The sequence below is a fragment of the Enhydra lutris genome, unplaced genomic scaffold, assembly GCF_002288905.1.
Source record: "Enhydra lutris kenyoni isolate GAN:26980312 unplaced genomic scaffold, ASM228890v2 scaffoldscaffold30, whole genome shotgun sequence".
Lineage (NCBI taxonomy): Eukaryota > Metazoa > Chordata > Mammalia > Carnivora > Mustelidae > Enhydra > Enhydra lutris.
Window position 1 is genome coordinate 8,613,528 of NW_019154114.1, and position 18,755 is coordinate 8,632,282.

At 43.4% G+C, this 18,755-nt stretch overlaps 1 protein-coding gene across 1 annotated transcript in view; it reads left to right on the forward strand.

Moving 5' to 3' along the window:
• LOC111152843 (polyamine modulated factor 1 binding protein 1) overlaps nucleotides 1-18,755 on the forward strand; it is a 45,419-nt gene that overhangs the window by 24,475 nt on the left and 2,189 nt on the right. The window contains exons 6-19 of the mRNA XM_022511517.1: nucleotides 446-616; nucleotides 1,598-1,708; nucleotides 5,139-5,265; nucleotides 5,367-5,524; nucleotides 6,969-7,209; nucleotides 9,079-9,268; nucleotides 9,431-9,584; nucleotides 10,627-10,794; nucleotides 11,064-11,201; nucleotides 15,091-15,255; nucleotides 15,803-15,970; nucleotides 16,297-16,464; nucleotides 17,301-17,404; nucleotides 17,956-18,030. Coding sequence (XP_022367225.1) covers nucleotides 446-616; nucleotides 1,598-1,708; nucleotides 5,139-5,265; nucleotides 5,367-5,524; nucleotides 6,969-7,209; nucleotides 9,079-9,268; nucleotides 9,431-9,584; nucleotides 10,627-10,794; nucleotides 11,064-11,201; nucleotides 15,091-15,255; nucleotides 15,803-15,970; nucleotides 16,297-16,464; nucleotides 17,301-17,404; nucleotides 17,956-18,030 — 2,138 coding nt within the window. The remainder of the gene's footprint in view (nucleotides 1-445; nucleotides 617-1,597; nucleotides 1,709-5,138; nucleotides 5,266-5,366; nucleotides 5,525-6,968; nucleotides 7,210-9,078; nucleotides 9,269-9,430; nucleotides 9,585-10,626; nucleotides 10,795-11,063; nucleotides 11,202-15,090; nucleotides 15,256-15,802; nucleotides 15,971-16,296; nucleotides 16,465-17,300; nucleotides 17,405-17,955; nucleotides 18,031-18,755) is intronic.

Genomic DNA, 18,755 nt, shown 5'->3' on the forward strand with positions numbered 1-18,755 from the left:
TAACAATATGGAAAATATCCTAAATAAATTGTCAAGTGCAAACATAATGTTAGAATAGTGTTTTGGAAGAGTTTAATTTGTGTAGGAGAAAAAAATAGAGGGTTATATACATATGCATATATGCGTATACAAAGATGCATAAAATATCTTTGGAAGGATACCCCCCGAAATGGTAACATAGACTGTCATGGAGGAGAGGACTTGAGTCATGCAGGGTCAAGAGGGAGGAAGACTAACTTTACAGTATATTCTCTTGTGAACTGTTTGAACTTTTAACCATGCGTACGCACTTGTTAATTTTTTCTTTTTTTAAGAAAGCTGTGATTCACATATGTGAACATGAACTTTCAGAATGTAGATCTAAGAGATTTTCCATGCATATGGCATTCTGAAGTTCACTCAAATAGTATGAACAAAACCAACTCATTATTTCCAAATATCCCAGGAGACTGAGAATAAGGGTGATCATTCAAAAGTGCGTATATACACGTCTTCCTGCATGATTCAAGAGCATCAGGAGACCCTGAAACGACTGTCTGAAGTCTGGCAAAAGGTCTCTGAACAGGATGATCTAATCCAGGAACTTCGAAATAAATTAGCCTGCAGCAATGCTTTGGTAAGTGACTTCTAGAATATTTTTCTGAGAGACCAAAAATAAACCCATGAAGGAAGAAAGGTGGGAAAAAGAGTCACCTAAAGTTATTTCTGTCAGCAAGATTGCTCAAATGTCTTATAGAGACCTGCCCCTACCTTTTGTTCATCATCTCCATGGTTACATGCCCCCAACCCACACTAAGTTTGAGATTCTAAAGAGACTTAAAATCTATCACAACAACTTAAGTGCTCATCAATAGAGAAATGGTTGAATAGATTTTTTTTAAAAAAATTGTTAAAGAAACAGCCATATTGTAGAATGATATGCAGCCAAGAAAAAGGATTCAGCAGACTGTAAGAATTAAATGGGGTTGTGAGCTATTGTTGAGAAAAGGTTGCAAAATCCTATGTATAGATCAATTCCACTTTCATTTTTTAAAGTCTTTGATTATAATATAGAAGTACATACCATAAATTGCCTATAGTGCTCACCACCCCCTACTAGAAATGAGAGTGGAGAGTAAGTGGAGCGATTTCACTTATTTTTTTGATGCTTGGGTTTTGTTTGAATTATTTTAAACCAAGAACAAAAATTTCATAATTTTTAATTTTTTTAAGTACATACACATCCATGCATTCCATTAAAACTTCCTTCTTTAATACTTGAATTTTGAATCCCATCCTCTGATAGATTAGATGTCTTTCCATCACAGCTTTTAAAGAACGTTCTACCTCATAAGCTGGAACACACAGAGGTTCAGGAAGGAGTCCAAAATGTGGCCACTGGCAGACTCAGACAAACCACTGTCTATGCCTTACTGAGACTTGATGTAAGATTGAGAACCTACTTCTTTCTCTGTTGCAACCCCACAGGAAGTTTGTGATGAATTACTTAATATTATAACAAACTTAGGCTGAAAAAAGGAACACCCTGCCAAAATAGTACTAGTAATAATCACATTACATTGATCATTCAGCATAACTAACCCACACTCATTTGCAGGTTCTAGAGCGTGAAGAGGCTTTGATAAAATTACAAGCAGACTTTGCTTCCTATACAGCCACCCACAGACATCCTCCTAGTTCCTCAGAAGATTGTGAAGACATTAAAAAGGTGAGAGAGCTTTTGCTTATTTGTGCCTGGGGGGTGTCAAGTTGAGTTGGGTTTGATTCTGGGTTTTCTTGCTTATTTTTTATTTTTATATCACATGTTTATATTTGTGTGAACTTGATTGGCCCTGCTACAAGCATCCTGTATGTAATATATGCCAAGTCCCAGTGAATGTGTCTGGCAGTATTCAGTTTTACAGCCCAAGTTTGGAACTGCACCTGCTTCTTAACCCCCTCTCAACAGTATGTCCAAACAAGACACAGGCTCTGATTGGTTTGCTAGGTTCAAAAGGACCATCCAGCTTTCTAGTTTCTAATTGGAATTGAAAAGCACCAAATTTAGGGAAGGCTATTTATTCAAATTCAGTCCTTAGAAAACTCGATATTTTCAAAATTCAAAGCCATCTCAAAAGTTGATTCTAGGGACGCCTGGGTGGCTCAGTTGGTTAAGCAGCTGCCTTCGGCTCAGGTCATGATCCCAGCGTCCTGGGATCGAGTCCCACATCAGGCTCCTTGTTCTGTGGGGAGCCTGCTTCTCCCTCTGCCTCTGCCTGCCACTCTGTCTGCCTGTGCCCACTCGCACTCTCTAAAAAATAAAAAAAAAAAAAAAAAAAAAAGGTAAAAAAAAAAAAGTTGATTCTAATAGTGAATAAGCATCTAAACCATGTAAACAAATAGCAAGATTTGACCAACCAATAGTCAAAACTCGGCTCAGTGCTCTCCTAGGTGAGATCTTTTTTAAAAAATTTTTGTTTTTATTTCAGTTCACATACAGTGTTATATTAGTTTCAAGTGTACAATATAATGATTCAAAATTCCATAAATCACCTAATGCTCATCATGATAAGTGCACTCCTTTATCTCCATCACCTATTTAACCCATCTCTCCACCCACTGCCCCTTTATTTTGTTTTTTTTTTTTAATTATTTGAGAGAGAGAGAGAGAGCATGAGAGGAGAGAGGTCAGTGGGAGAAGCAGACTCCCTGCTGAGCAGGGAGCCCGACGTGGGACTCGATCCCGGGACTCCAGAATCATGACCCGAGCTGAAGGCAGTTGCCCAACCAACTGAGCCACCCAGGCGCCCCCCCACTGCCCCTTTAATAACCTTCAATTTGTTCTCTATAATTAAGATCTGTTTCTTGATTTGTCTCTCTTTCTTTCCCCCCTTTGCTCATTTGTTTCTTAAATTCCACATATGAGTGAAATCATATGGTACTTGTCTTTCTCTGACTGATTTATTTCACTTGGGATAATGCTTTTTAACTCTATCCACATCGTTGCAAATGGCAAGATTTCATTCTTTTTTGAGGCTGAATAATATTCTGTTTTATATATATATGTATATATATATATACAAACACACATATATATACGTATTTATCACATCTTCTTTACCCATTCATCAGGTGATGGACCTGTAAGCTGCTTTCATAACTTAGCTATTGTAAATAATGCTGCAATAAACATTGAGGTGCATGTTTCCCTTTGAATTCGTGTTATTGTATTCTTTGGGTAAATATCCAGTAGTGAGATTGCTGGCTCATAAGTTAGTTCTATGTTTAAGTTTTTGAGGAAACTCCATAGAGTTTTCCACAGTGGCTGCACCAGTTTGCATTTCTTAGGTGAGATCTTATATTAAGTCAGTCATACCTGAACCTGAAGTCCAAGGCAAAGCCAGCCACCTGAGGCCATACTGTGCATAGGCTTGCTAATCCTGAAATAGCAGCAAAGGGGGTATGGTTTCTTCAAGGGTCCTTTAGTGCAGGGACACAGACTCCTCTTTCCAGGACTTTCTGATGCAAAAAGTTTGAATGAATGAGGAATCAATATTGAATTTTGGAGTTCCTCCTTGGACATCTGTCAATATTTATTTTAAAGGTCAGTACCATGTTATTCACGTCCTCACCTACAGCAAGATCTCCTAACACTCCTATTTTTTTGTCTGAAAAATGTCTTTATTTCTCCCATACTCTTTTATTTTTTGTGTAGTGGCTAAAAACACATAGCGTTAAATTTGTCATCTTAATCACGTTTAAGTGTACATTTCAGTCATGATGGGTCATATTTCCACTGTTGTGCAACAGATCTCTAGAACTTTTTCATCTTGCAAAACTGAGACTCTATATTGACCAAACACTAATGCCTCTTTACCATTCCTTTTTTTAAAATGATGCAGACTTCCCCAAGAAACAGCATACACTTTTCCCTGCCATTTTATGTGTCCTATCCAAAGCTTCTGCGGAACCTGGATATTCTATTAAGAATGGAACTATCCAGGTCACAGTTAATGCCAGAATTCAGCTGGCCTGGCATAGAGTGAGACTTTGAGCCCCTATAGTGCCCACACCTGGGTCATATGGAGACTGCCCTGTATTTCTCTAGCTTCCCCCACCCAGCCTTCATGCTGCAATCCTCCCTTATTGACAACTCTGAATTCCCATAACTATCCCCTGATGCCCAGATGACTGACTGCTCCTCAGCCACGTGTTCTACCTTCTCTTAGTTAGAGCCCATTCCTCTCACCTTCAGAGTAGAAGCCAAAGTCCTTTCCCAAGGACTACAAGGCCCCCAAGATATGATCACCCACTAACTTCTCACCTCATGTCCCCTACTCTTTCCATCACTCACCCCTCTAACCACATGCCCCCCGACCATGTTTTCTCTCTAGAGTTTGGCCACTGGCTAGCTCCCCTGTCTGCAGATACCTACAGATACTACAACACTATGACATGGCTCAGTCCCTCACCTCCAGCAAGCCCCTGCTCAGAGGCACCTTCTCAGTGGGGCCAAACTCTCCATTCTGTTTCTAAACGCAACCCTCTCCCCCCATACACCTCTATTCTCCTTTTGCTGTTCTGTTTCTTCTATAACACGTATCAACTGTTAACATTTTCTACAGGTGACCACTTATGCTCTTTATCTGTCTCACCCCACTATGAAGTCAGTTCCATGGGGTCAAACATTTGTTTCTGTGTTTCTTATTCTACGGCCCCCAGCACCTAGGGCAGTGCCTGGCACATAATAGGTGTTCCATCAATGTCAATTGTTGTAGGGCAGAAGGAATGGTGGCTTTTGTACACATTCTGCATGAGGGTGATAAGTCTGACGTATCCTTTTTAAAATTAATTTAATTTGTTTAATTGAGATACAATTGACATACCCTAAAATTCACTATGTAAAGTATACAGTTCATTGGTTTTAAAACAGTCACAAGGTTGGGCAACCATCCCCACTAATTCCATAATATTTTTACTACTCTGAAAAGAAACCCTGTATGCATGAGCAGTCATTCCCCCCCTCCCTCCTTCAGTCCCTGGCACCTACTTCTCCCCTCTCTGTCTCTCTGGATTTGCCAAATCTGGACAGGTGGCATTTTAGAAAGCATTCTTGCCCCATGTGCTCATCCTGCCCTGTTCCTATCTTACCTGCCCAGATACTGAAGCACTTGCAGGAGCAGAAAGACAGCCAGTGCCTACACGTGGAGGAGTATCAGAACCTAGTGAAGGACTTGCGCATGGAGCTAGAGGCTGTGTCAGAGCAGAAGAAAAACATCATGAAGGGTAAACCCGGAGTGGGTGGGGTGTGGGGGGCAGCAGGGAGAGGCAGAAGGAAGCTGGAGCCCTCCTCTGAGTAAGGAGCACTCTGTCCCTTCCCGCCATAGACATGATGAAGCTGGAGCTGGACTTGCACGGGTTGCGGGAGGAGACATCTGCCCATATGGAGAGGAAGGATAAGGAGGTTTCCATCCTGCAAAGGCGGCTGCAGGAGCTACAGATGCAGTTCACAGAGACCCAGAAGCTGGGCTTGAAGAAAGACAAGGTAAGGCAAGAGGAGCTCTCTGGTTAGAACGGCCAACAGGACAGGTGTGAGGCCAGACCTGGTCCAGGGCGGGTCCTGGAGCTCTGCACCCAGTGGGATTGCCTGGGGGAACATCAACACATGAGCAATGAGACTGCAGGTGCTTTAGGCCCAGAGGCAGTTCTGAGCACTTCTTTGGGACCTCTCATAGCACATAATAAATAAATTAAAACCATTATCCAGGGACCTTCATAGAGATGTTGACTCTACAAGAGGTACTTTCCCAGCCTGCAAGGTAGAGAGTTTGGGACACACTTGCATTGTTCTTTTATGTTTTTGTTTATGCTTGATCGTGGAAAGAAGTGCTTGAAATATTGTGTAGTTCTTATTAGGAACTTCAAGTGAATTTCAGTGTATAAAATTACAAATACCTTATGAATTTGCATACAGGCAGTTTGAAAATATCAATGGAACTATGCCCTAAAATATCTGTAGTTCTTAGTATAAGTCAACGTCCTGGAAAAGCCTAGGAATAGAAGTAAGGACAGAAATGTTGTAAAACCAATGCAAGCTTATACAGTCAGCGCACTTCCAACTCTACACTTCTATCAGAGATAGCAGAAATCATCCAACTGCTTGACTGGCTGGCCATTCAGTCTCCCTATTTGAAAGTTCAGGGGGGATCCATTAGTCAAAATGGAAGTGTCTGGAAAGATGACCACATGCAGCCAGGAGTCTGGGTAAACAATTCTGAGTCATTCATATATTCATTCAACCTGTATTTTTGAGCTCCTGTGATATGCCAAACACCACTCGAGGCATTAAGAATATAATAACACATACAACATCCTTATTCCTCTGGAGCTTACATTCTAGTACAGAAAGACAGACAATAAACAAATCACAAAACTAATATATAATGTAATGCCAGGTATTGATAAGTTCCTGTTTCACACAGGGTGGTCAGGGAAGGCCTCTGTGATAGGGTGACATTTTGGCAGAGATTTGAATGAAGTGAGGGAGCCACCCAGGCAGAGGTCTTCAGGAAAAATATTCCAAGCAGAGGGAGTAAGCAAGGGCGAGAGTCCTCAGGTGGGAATCTGCTTAGAATATTCTAGAAGACAAGCTCAAACCAAGAGAGTTAGGGGTGGCTGGAGGTGAGGTCAAACCAGACCATGAGCATCCCAGGAGGTTGCTGGAAGGATAGTGGCCTTTTTCCAAATACATGGAGCCAGCAGAGGGCTTTGAGGAGAGGCAGAACAAGATCGGACTTCAGCTTTCAAAGGGCCCCCTCTGACTGCTGCGTTGGGAATGGACTGACTTAAGGCAGGAAGCGGAGGTTGGAGATTGTGTGATATCCAGGCCAGAGAAGACGGTGGCTGGAGAGGGCTCAAGATAATCTGTACCTGACTTCCATGGGTAGCTGCTCAGGCCTCTATCAGTGGTCACCCTTTGCTTTCCTCAGCTCCTCCAAGAGAAAGATGAAATGCTGCATGAGCTCGAGAAAGAACTGTCACAGGTTCAGAACAGCCTCATGAAAAAGGAGATGGAGTTGGAGAAGCAGCAACGAATGACAGCAGAACTTGAAAGCACCATCCAGGAGGTGAAGCAGGATAAGTCCAGGGCAGAGTGTGGGGCCCTGCGAGCTGAGATCCAGAAGCTGAAGGACAGTCTCGAAGACGCCCAACAGCAACAGAAGCTGGCCGGTGAGGCCCCCAGCAGACGGGGTCCCCACCACACTTCAAACCCTCACTCGGGGCTAGGGCAGTCCCCCCTCTTTCTCCGAAAGGCCACTTCCTGCTCCTTTCCCCCCTCCTCACTGCAGACCTTGTCATGATCTCATGGCACATCTCACAGGGATCACAGCGCCCTCCCGAGCTCCTTCACCGCCCTTAACTGGGAAGGTGAACTGCTGAACACTCACGCCTGCTGTTCTCCCAGCACCGTCCTCTGAAGTTCCCCTTTCGCCATCACAGGGAGGACAGGGCTCGGAACTTTGCATTCCTCCCCAACTTCTCCAGGACCTCCATCACACAATTTATTCTTCCCTTCCTTTAGACACCTTCTCTCCCCTTTATTGCCTCCCAACACATTCTCTCCTGTATAGCCTGCGCTACGGATCATGTCCTTGCTGCTCTGCTGAAACTGCTTTCTCAGAGGTCATTAATGACTTCTTTCCCTGGGCATGGACTTGCCCTTGGGGGGATGAAAACAATCAGAAATTAGGTACTGGTGATGGTTGCACATCTTTGTGAGGATTGCAGAAACCACTGACCTGTATGCTTTAAAGTGTTTAATGTTATGTTATGTGAGTGACATATCAATTTTGGGGGGGAAAGGTCCATAGTGTGGCCTCCTTCCCCACCCTCCTGTAACTGTGTGTGTCTGAGTGTGCTCTTGGCCTCCCCCACTCAACAGTTGTTTCCCATCTTTGGAGATCAAACAAGTCCCTTCTTCTTTCACAAATCTCATTCCCTCCTTCTCTGACAGTAGTCATCCATCCCTTAAACTCTGCCTTCCCCCTTCTAGTCTCATTCTTGGGACAACTCCAAAACCTAGAGCCCCAACCCTTACTTGGCACCTGTGGTCACTCTTGTCTCTAGAGAGTAGCTCCACCTGGGCAATCCACCTTCCCCTCTAACCCAGCATTCCCCAAACTGAACTTTCTCTTCTCTGCTTAGAAAAGAAATTCCTCCTCCTTCTTCCAAGGTATATCATTATTCCTGTATTGACACCATCTTTCGTCCAGTATCCCAGGCTGAAAAATGGAGACAAAGGTGATGTTTAAACAGAAACAATAATAAAAACTTTAGGAAGTCCTTCTCCTTTTAATACATTTCAATTTTCCTAAAATAATCTTTTTGCCAGGTCTCTGCTCAAGAACCCAGTAAATTAACTCTAAACATATCTCTCTGGCTTTCAGAATCCTCCAAAGCCCCCTCCTGTCCATGTACTCACTCAGCAGTCTTCCAGCACTCCTTGCCACTTTCCATCCAGTCAAACCAGTCTCTTCCCATCCTCTTCCCACCTGCCTCCCCCATACCATTCCTGTGCATTTGCTCTAATGTTTCCCCCATCTGGAATTCCCTTCCTCCTCCTTATTCTCAGGCCCAGCAGCATCTCTGTTCCTCCATAAGTCCATCCCCAACTGTTCTCACCCACACTGATCTTGTTTCACAGGAGTTCACGGTGAGTGCACACTTGACATGACTGGGTTTTCTAGGTCATGTGGGCTGGTTATGTCTCCCTCACGAGACTCTAAACTCCATTAGGGTCAGGATTTGTCCTTAACGACAGGATGAGCCACATAAGAGATACTGAGCAATTTATATTGATTTGTTTAACTTTAGTCCAGAAGCAGTCTACGGGCTGGGGGATAGCTGAAGACAGATGACTTAACAGAGCTCCTTAGGAGTGATAATGAGATGGAGAGAAACAAGGACAGGTTGTAAATTGAAGTAGGTCACAAATTGAAGGAACAGTCTTTTTAACTGGTCTTATCTGAGAGTCAGATCTTCACACATGCATCCCTTCTCCTACGCACATGTGTCTGGCTTGTCTGCTGGGTTCTGTAGCTCAGCAAGCCTCCCAGTACAAAGAAGAGACCCTTCTGGCAAAGAATAACCTGGAGGATGCGCAGAGGAAACTGCAAAGCTACCTTTTCCTGGAGAAGCAGAAGACAGAGACCATCCAGGAGCTGCAGAGAGAACTTCAGAAGCTGCAGAAGGATTCCTTGATGGCTGGAGAGGAACTCGCCCCCAACAGGTACCACTGTCTCACCTCCAGGGAGAGGCTCTGTCTCTGGTGAGCCGGTCTGGACACGGCAGAGCTGCCTGGAACTGAGACAGCAAGCCCCAGGCAGCCGGCTCACAATCTGCTAACGCAGACCCTGGAGTCTGTCTTCCTCTTGTCGCCATTTTGCTTTAGGAAGCGGATAGAGGAGCTGACATTGGAACTCTCTGAGACCCGGAAGAAGCTTGAAAATTCAGAAAAGGAAAAGAGGCAGTTCCAGAAGACCACGACTGAGCAGGAAATGAAGCTGAATGAACTGCTAGACCATCTAAAACTCCTTCAACACCAGGTATAACGGGCAAGTAGGCTGCCAGCCCAAGCATCTGCTCTGCTTGAAATTAAATATATTGGTCTTTATTGGGGAAGATGCTACCACCAATCCATTCAAACTAATTTTCCAGCATTTGTGTTAGAAGGCTAAGCCAGCCTATTAGCTCTAGTTCCCACTACCCATAATAAGCATTCTCAAGGGCTAAGCTTAAAAACAGTCAGAGGACAATGTTCGTTTTTTTTTAAATAAGATTCAGAACCATCCTTGTCAGTCATTTTAAAGTCCTCAATCTCTGAATTATTCTTTTTGTGCTTTTCTAAGATTTTTTTAACTTTATTCAAAGAGGGTTTTTTTTTTATTGTGTTATGTTAGTCACCATACAGTACATCATTAGTTTTTGATGCACTGTTCCAAGATTCATTGTTTGCATACAACACCCAGTGCTCCACGCAATACATGTCCTCCTTACTACCCATTACCGGGCTCACCCATCCCCCAACGCCCATCCCCTCTAAAACTCTCAATTTGATTCTTGGAGTCCACAGTCTCTCATGGTTCATCTCCCCCTCCGGTTTTCTTCCCCCATTCACTTTTCCTTTCCTTCTCCTAATGTCCTCCATGTTATTCCTTTTTATGGGGAAAGATTTGGTAAGTGGGAGAGAAGGTTGATGCTGTGGGAACTAGATCTATAAATAAAATAAGTTGGTATATCTAATTGAACCAAAAAAATATTGCTGGACATCTGAGGAAACTTTTTTATTATCCATGCTAAATAACCAACAGGTTGCCCTCATATTTATCTCAGCCATTCTCTTTGTCTGGGGAGGGGTGTGTTGTTTTGTTTTTTCAAAAATATACAGCCTAAGACTGTCTTTCAGGCCAGTCTTTTTAAACAAAACCAAAAAAAGGCAGGATTTCTTTATTTATTTGAGAGAGCAAGCAGGGAGCCTGATGCAAGACTCAATCCCGGGACTCCAGGATCATGACCTAAGCCAAAGGCAGATGCTTAACCAACTGAGCCACCCAGGTGCCCTCTTTCAGGCTAGTCTTTATTTCTCAGCACAGGGAGCAAGGCTCTGCCAAAACCAGTCTAACCGAGGAGCTTCAGGAGGTGACAAGATTACTGGAGGAGAAACGGGAGCAGTTGAAAAAGAGCAAAGAACAGGAGAAGTTGCTGGAGCAAGAGCTTGAGACATTCCGACAGGAGGAAAAAAGGAAAGAAAAAATGGTGAGAAGGAGAGTCCAGGAAGAGCTGAGTTCATGAATCCAGGGCAAGACTTGAGCGCCACTGAGCCTGGCAGGATATAGAGGCGATGGGTGCTCAAACCTCAGAAGAGAAGGGAGGGAAGGTGAGAAAGGCAAGGTAGAAGGAGAGAGAAGACCCAAGACACCACAGGCTGCAGAATGGAGCTGTGGGTGTGGGAAGGAGGAGCAGGCTGCTCTGGGAGTCTGAGGTAACACCTCTTTTCTGGGTTTTGTTCTCTAATGGGGGAGCAGACAAAGGAAAATTTGCAGATGTTGGAGGAGGAAAATGAGAATGTCAAAGCACAGTTAATGCAATGTTCCGCACAACTGGAATCCTCTCTGAGCAAACAAAACGCCTCCCAGCAAGTCATCCAAGAGCTAAACAATGAGGTGAGTTGACAGAAACCCTGAGGGAGTGCAAATGTGAGTCCTGTGACCCTTGACCTGAAATAAGCACTGACCTCTCCTCCACCACGGAAATGCAGCTAAATGCTCAGCCCACGTGTATCTTGTGGTGCCTTTAGCTCCACTTTTCTCCTTGAAGTGGGGGTAACCCTTCCACAACCATTTGCTCAGCCAAAGAAATATATGTGGAAGGTCTTATTTGATATCTGCTGGATCTCCCAAACTATCTGGGCTTTGGCAGCGATATTCCACAACAACATTTCAGACCAGAGTTGAGTGAGTCCATTGTTGGGGGCAATTTGCTAGGGAACACTGCCAAAAATAGTGCCAAAGCACAGAAAGGGCATAGAAAGGGAGACAGCTATTTGTCATTACACAAATAAAAATGACAGAAAAGTGTAAATGGCATCTGACATATACAAGGCACCATGCTTGAAGTCAGTCATCATTTATTGACGGTCTGCTTATGCCCTTCACATGTCTTCCATCTGCTTGACTTCCAAAAAGATAGACATTACCCTGATCCTCATTTTGTAGAGGAAATAAAGGCTGGGGCTCAAGGTAACCGATGAATAAGCGATGAGGGACTAGCGTTTGAACCTGGATCATCTAGCTCAAACACCTAACCTCTTTCCCCTTCATCATGAATGGCAATACTTTCCCTAACTGCATAGATTTAATCTTTCTGCAGGAAACAAATATAGCATCTTGATAGCTGGATTCTGTGTTACAAATGAAAGCAGCTCTGATTCCTTTATAATTTAAGAAGAAAATATGTTAATCTTAAAATAGTATGGACTATGCAAAGTAGAAGAACAGCACTACGAATGGGACTTTCTATGATGATGGAGAAGTTCTATATGAGAGCTTTCTAATATACAGTATCTACTAGCCATATGCGGCTGCTGACTGCTTGGTATATGGCTTTGTATAACGAAGGAACTGAGTTTTTAATTTTAATATTAACTAATTTTAGTTTTATTTAAAGGTAAATAGCCTCATGTGGCTAGTATCTATCATATTAGATAGCACAGAAACTGACATTTCTGGAGTTTTGTCCTCTAGAGATATAAATCTCTCATTTGCTGTGGTCCAGTGCTGAGGTCTGAGTCACTGAGACCCCTCCCAAGGAACCTCCCTGAATATAAGGGATATTATACCTCAGTATTTAATATGGGCATATTATCATGTTTGCCAAAAGAAAGATAGCTGTGTAAAGATGGAAGGAAAAGCAATCATTTCAGAATTCCTTTGAAGGAAATCAGGAGACCGCAGGGATTTTTTGGTGTGTATAAGCATGTTCAACTTTTTAAAAGCCTACCTCAAATATAGTAATTATCAGTTGAAACAGGTTATTGGAAAGAGGCTTAGTTTTGCATTCTAAAATGCATTTTCTTTCATCAATATTCCATATCTCAATTTTTAAAGTTACCAACTGAAGGCAATAGATCTTGACATTTTTTTTCATCTCTTTGATTCTAGGACATTTTTCCACTACATTTTATAATTAATTACTGTTAATAAGAAAGCTAATTTATTTTACATATTTATTCTGTATTTGGACTTCTTATTGAATTCACTTCTAAGCAGTAATAGTTTTTCAGTTACTTCTCATGGATTTTCTGAATAGATGATTGTATCTCATTTGCAAGCAACAACAGTTCTCTAAGTCTTTGTAATTTTTTTTTTTTGCCTTATTGCATTGCACAGTACCTACAGTTTGGTGTTCAACAGTAGCATCCTTTCCTTGCTTTAATGTTAATGGACTCCATCTGTTTTGGTATGGTGTTCTTTGTAATATGGTGAATAAAATTAATTAATTGATCCTAATTTTGGCCCATCCTTACATTCCTAGTATGAGTCCTGACATTGCGTCATGTATTACTCTTTTAAAACAATACTTGGAACCTTCTAGGAAGTAAAAAAGGTCAGTATGACTGGAGTGCAGTAATCAAGGAGGATATGGGCATAGGATGAGAATAGAAAGATAGGTAGGGGTAGCATTGTGGCCTCTGTTAAGCAATTTGGGGTTTTATTCTAAGAGCAATGAAAAGACATTGATGGTATTTCCTTAAAGGCACTGGAGAGGTGATTTGAGCTAAGTTTTCAAAACATAATTCTGACTAATGTGTGGAAATATATTGCAGAGAGGGGTAGGTATAGAAGTGAGGGATCTGGTTAGGATGTTATAGCCATTCAAGCTAGCATAGCATCAGTGAAGACAGAAGTTAGCAAATTCATGATGTGTTTTGGCAACGGAATTGACCAGACTAATGATGGACTGAATGTGAGAGGAAGCAAGGAATCAAAGATGACTTAGTGAAACTCACCCATAAAACCATCTAGGCCTAATGCTTTGGCAAGAGAGAGAGTACATCTTTATAAGAACTTTTATTAAAACTCCTTGATTGTATAATTTACAAATATCTATATATTATAGATTTTTAATATCTTTCTCCAAGCTAAACCATTGATGTTAGAGAAGTTTAAAATAAAGTCTCCAAACTCCAATGGACTTTTTGTTCATAACAGCCTTCCCAACTTACCTCTTTTCTCCTTAAAAAAAATACTGCTCCTTTCTTCCCCAGATTTCCCTATGATTTTGCCACAGCTTCTTTGTCCCAGATTATAGTCCACTTTTACTCCCAAATAAACCCATATTTTGCAGGAAATTTTTAAAAATAAAAACAATAAATAAATAATACAAATAAATGATATATACTTATTACATATAAATAAATAACGCAAAATCAAATAATTAAGCTTTTGTTTTAGCTTTTAACATCCCTGTGATTTATGTCACCACGTTTCTTTATGTTATCCCACCTCTGTGATGACATTTCCTGATGTGGCTACCAATTATCAAGAGTTTACAGTGAATTGCAATTTCTTCAGTGATTCCTCTGGTTTATTGGGCAGACCCAGGTGACTCCATGTTTTCAGAAGTTCCCCAAAAAGATGCATTTCTTTTTCCAGAAGACCAAATTATTTTATCTTTAGAAATGGTTTCCTTCCCGGCACATGTAAATATAGAGTCAAAAGTATAATCTAACACTTCTCATCTCACCATTTCCTAGAGTTGAAGATATTCAAAATTCCATGTAAAAAAATAAATAAATTTCAAGTCTGGAGCAGTTACTGAAGAAAACCCAAATTAGTGTGTTTCTGTGTAGATGGCCACATAGAGGATGTGGGTGTATTAAAATAGCAAAGAACAGGTAAAATACCAAAGAACAGACTTAAACTACTAAGTTTAAGACACTGACTTCAGTTTTTAAACATATTTTATCAGAACTACATGTTCAGTGCATCCCTAATTCCAAACATTGCCATACAAAATATTTCATTCAGTCAAAAACAATTATTTAGTATTTACTGAGCACATATTATATAACATGCCCTGAGCTATAGGCAGTGGAGATACAGCAGTGAAGGAAGCACATACAGTCCTGTTTTCATGGTGCATCAAGTATAGTGGACTAGGTCAGGAACTAAGGAAGGTATAAAATGTACAAATGAAATATTGTATCATGGTTCCTGACCTAGAACTGCATTCCAGATCCTTATTAAAGGCTACAGATTCTGTGAAAGGGATTATTCATGTACTTAATACATCAAGGCCCAGTACTGCCAGTACTCCTTGTATGGGGGGGACCTGCTAACTTAGAAGGGGACGTGTGGGGAGAGGCATATTGAAGAGCCTGGAAAGGCAGCTGTTCTTTTTATAACAGTGAGGGAGGGGTGGGGGCCTTATCACAGACTGCTCTGCATGTTAGTGCAGAGAGAAGAGAGCCTCGCTCTTGTCCATTTCCTGTAGACACAGAGAATTCCTCTGTAGGCATGAACCTTGATAGTGATGTTCTCCCTCCTAAAGCTAGTCCTTCAGAAGGATGCCCTAGAGAGTCTGCAGGTCCAGCTGGAGAAGGCTGTGCACAAGGAGAAGCAATATCTGCAGACCATGGTCACCAAAGAAGCCTATGAGGAACTGTCCCGAAAGTCAGTCGCGTGCCAAGATGACCTGACACAAACTCTCGAGAAGGTAAGCCACACCCTCTCTTCTCCAGGGCTGTTTGGGGCAAAGAAATGTCCGAGTAGCATGGAAAGTGCAAGAGTCAATTCCCCGCACAACTGGCTGTCACCAGGACCTCTGCAAACTCTTGCCTGAGCTAGGATGTCCTTCCAGGGAAGGCCTGCCTCCTTGTAGTGAGGCTTCTTTTGGGGGGAGAAAGGGAACGCAAAGAATGAGGCCAAATCGAACAACTCTTTCTGCCCACAGATGACCCAGGGGCAAAGTTTTCCCAAAACCTAGGTTTTCTGGGCAATTTGTGCTCCACCCAGTGCTGATTGTGCCTAGCTGATCAGTTCAGAGAAATGGAAAAAGAGGACATGGGGTAGGGGAATGAGGGTGTAGCAAATCAACCACTGTCACTTCCCACCCCTCTCTGGGACACTAGGCAAGTGACCAGGTGTCTCTGCTACCCTGAACAAGGGATGTGGATGGACTGGAACCCTTCTCCATTCAGCACTCAATAGAATGGGCCAAAGAACTGTGACAGCCATTCTTATCCCCTTTGTCTTTATGGAAGCTCAATCATACGACCTCAGAGACCAAGAGCCTGCACCGAAGCTTGGCACAGGCCCAAGAGAGGAAAGCTCAGCTGGAAGATGAAATCCTTGCTTACGAGGAGAGGATGAAAAAGCTCAACATGGAACTAAAAAAACTGCAGGGCTTCCAACAGCAGAGTGAGCTAGAGGTGAGGAGCAGCCAGGAGCTTAGGCTGTCTTCCTGTTCCAGGTCCCCAGGGTTTCTCTCCTCTTGCCCGGAAAGTCCTTAGTGCAGAGCCATTCCCGTTGACTGAAGGGTTCCCCTCCACTTGCAGGCTCAGGGAGCTTCAGGCAAAGGCGGTAACAGTCAGAGCAGGGGCGCCCTCTGCTGGTACTGGAAGTAAAGTGCCCCCCCCCCCTTAGGAGTCTCCCCAAGTCAAGAAAGCTCCTCTCCTGCCTTGTCACAGAGGCTCTGGGCTCAGGGCGGGCAGCCCGCCAGCTGGGGTCTCCCTCCTCACTTTGTGCCCCTGAGCAGGTTCAAGCCTTCGACAAGAAGCTGGAGGAGATGAGCAACCAAGTGTTGCAGTGGCAGAAGCAGCACCAGAGTGACCTCAAGATGCTAGCAGCTAAAGAAGAGCAGCTCCGGGCTTTCCAGGAGGAAATGGCCGCCCTGAAAGAGAACCTCCTGGCAGATGAGAAGGAGGTGGGCACTCCTCAGCTTCTGGTCACTTCCTCCCAGACCTCCCAGCCCATCCACAACCACCTGGATACTAGACCAACCTTGGTGGGGGTGGGAGTGCCTAAGAGCAAGGAAATGATAACTCCAGCCCACTCTATTCAGTACAAGGTAGGGTTTGGGTGCTCTAAGGCCCACAGCAGTTGTCTCAACCCAACTGTCTTCCTGTGCCTTCACTGATAGAGATAGCGAGCAGAACAAAGGCCCATTCCAGAGAAGAGTGCCATCTCCAGGTCAGGTATACCAGCTGTCCCTGACTTAGATAACCCCCAGGGCAGTCCTCCTCTGGAACCCATCCTGACATTTTCACTTACTCTGCAGTAGAATCTGCTAAGAGATCTTTGAGCATGCCTTATGCCCCTGTCCCGGAGCAGTGAAGTTCACGGCGGGTGGCCACAGGATATCTTGGTTTAGCCACAAGGCCTTTGCTTGCATTAGAAAAAAAAGGCATCCATTCCTCAAGATATTTTTCTTCCATCTGTTAAAAAATTGGCTTAACATATTGCTTTTTTAAAAGCAAGATGTTTTAATGCCTTTGCCCAAAAATCATTATTGTAAGTATACACATCTACTTTGTCTCTACTATAAACAGTGCCCTGCTCAGTAATGTCACCTTTGTGTGCATGCACTATTGGAGGTGAGATCCTGCTGCGGCAGGTCCAACTCTGGCCTAGGGGTTAGACAGCAGAACCAATGTTTCTTCTTCCAGAAAGAAAGAAGAAACCTGATTTGGGAGCAGGGAGGTGACAGGCTGTGCTTCCCACCCCACCCCCTAACCATCTCATTTTCTTCTCGTACCAAAGCCCTCTAGTGTGCCCCAGAGGTCTGTGACTAAAGACACCTGTAGGCTACGCCGAGAGAATGATCAGATTATGTCCAACATGGAGCAATGGGCAAAAGAGCAGAAGTAAGTAAGGAATTAAAAAGAAAGGCAGGGTTCCAAGGCTTGGGCTGAGCTGAGAAACTGCACATATGCCAAAGAATAGTGTCACATTCACACACACACACACACACGCACACACACACACACACACACACACACTGCCTTCTAGGAAAATGAATTCAGTGATAGCCCACATTCAGGAGCTGGGAATAAGATGGAGGGGCCTCAACTTTTCAGGCAGAATCGGGAAGACCTACTGACTTAGAAACAGAGCAGCTCCATAATAAAGAAGATGCTTTGCTGCAGGTCAAATTTCCTCTTCCAAACCTGGAATCTGGCTTCCCTGCCTAGATCCCTTGAACTCACCTGAGATCACGGTGATTTTGCCTAGTAATTGAGAATGGAAGGTTCCCTCAACTGCCAGGTGCTAGGGAGGCTCTAGCTCTGGGAGTGGGTGATGAGCTGGGGTCTGGGGCTCAGCAGACACCCTGCTGAGAACGCCAGCCTCCCAGCCAGCCAGCTTGTGTTCTTCCTCATGAGGGTGTGGGAAATTTCTTTTATGGATTTTATTACAGGATCGCCAATGAGAAACTAGGAAACAAGCTCCGTGAGCAAGTCAAATATATTGCCAAGCTGACTGGTGAAAAGGAGTAAGTCATCCCACACCACCCAGGCTGCTGCTTGGGCCCTAAGGAGAAGGGTCAGCCACAAGCCAGGGCTGGGTTTATCCTTAGATACATGCATCTGACCTCAGGAAAGTGCTGATACTATGGAAAGATTCTGAGTCATGAGTCTGCATTTATGTGACCATTGGCACATCACTTCACCTCTTTGGGTCTTCCCTCGTCAACAATATGGAAAGGGGTTACTAATCTCTATGCCATGCCCCTTCCCACTGTCACCTGCTGTAATTCTCAGAGGACCAAAATGCTAAGAAGGAAACAGGAACTGAAAGGCAGGGTAGAGGCTAAGGTGCTGTAACAAAGAGATCTCCAAATGAGGAACATAGAACATGGAAGAACCTTCCCTAGGAAGTGAACAGTCCGGGTTGGTGGGGTTCCTCTGTCATTTGGGGACTGAAGTTTCTTCTACTTGTTGCTCCACCTTCTCCTGTGGCCATGCTTCATCCTTATGGTCAAAGGTGGCTAATCAAATGGTAGTGTAGGAGGAGTGCTGGAAGTTTGGGGACAGAGAGGAAAGTATGGATGTCTAAAATCATGATTTCGGAGATGGTATAGTCACAGATAATGACAAGCTTTAGGGAAGTGGCTCCCAACCCTCTGTCAGGGAACGCTTAGAAAATAACCACATTTGTTTGGCACAGTGGAAGAATTTGGGATATGTTGTTTGAGACAAGTTGACCAACCAGTGGCTG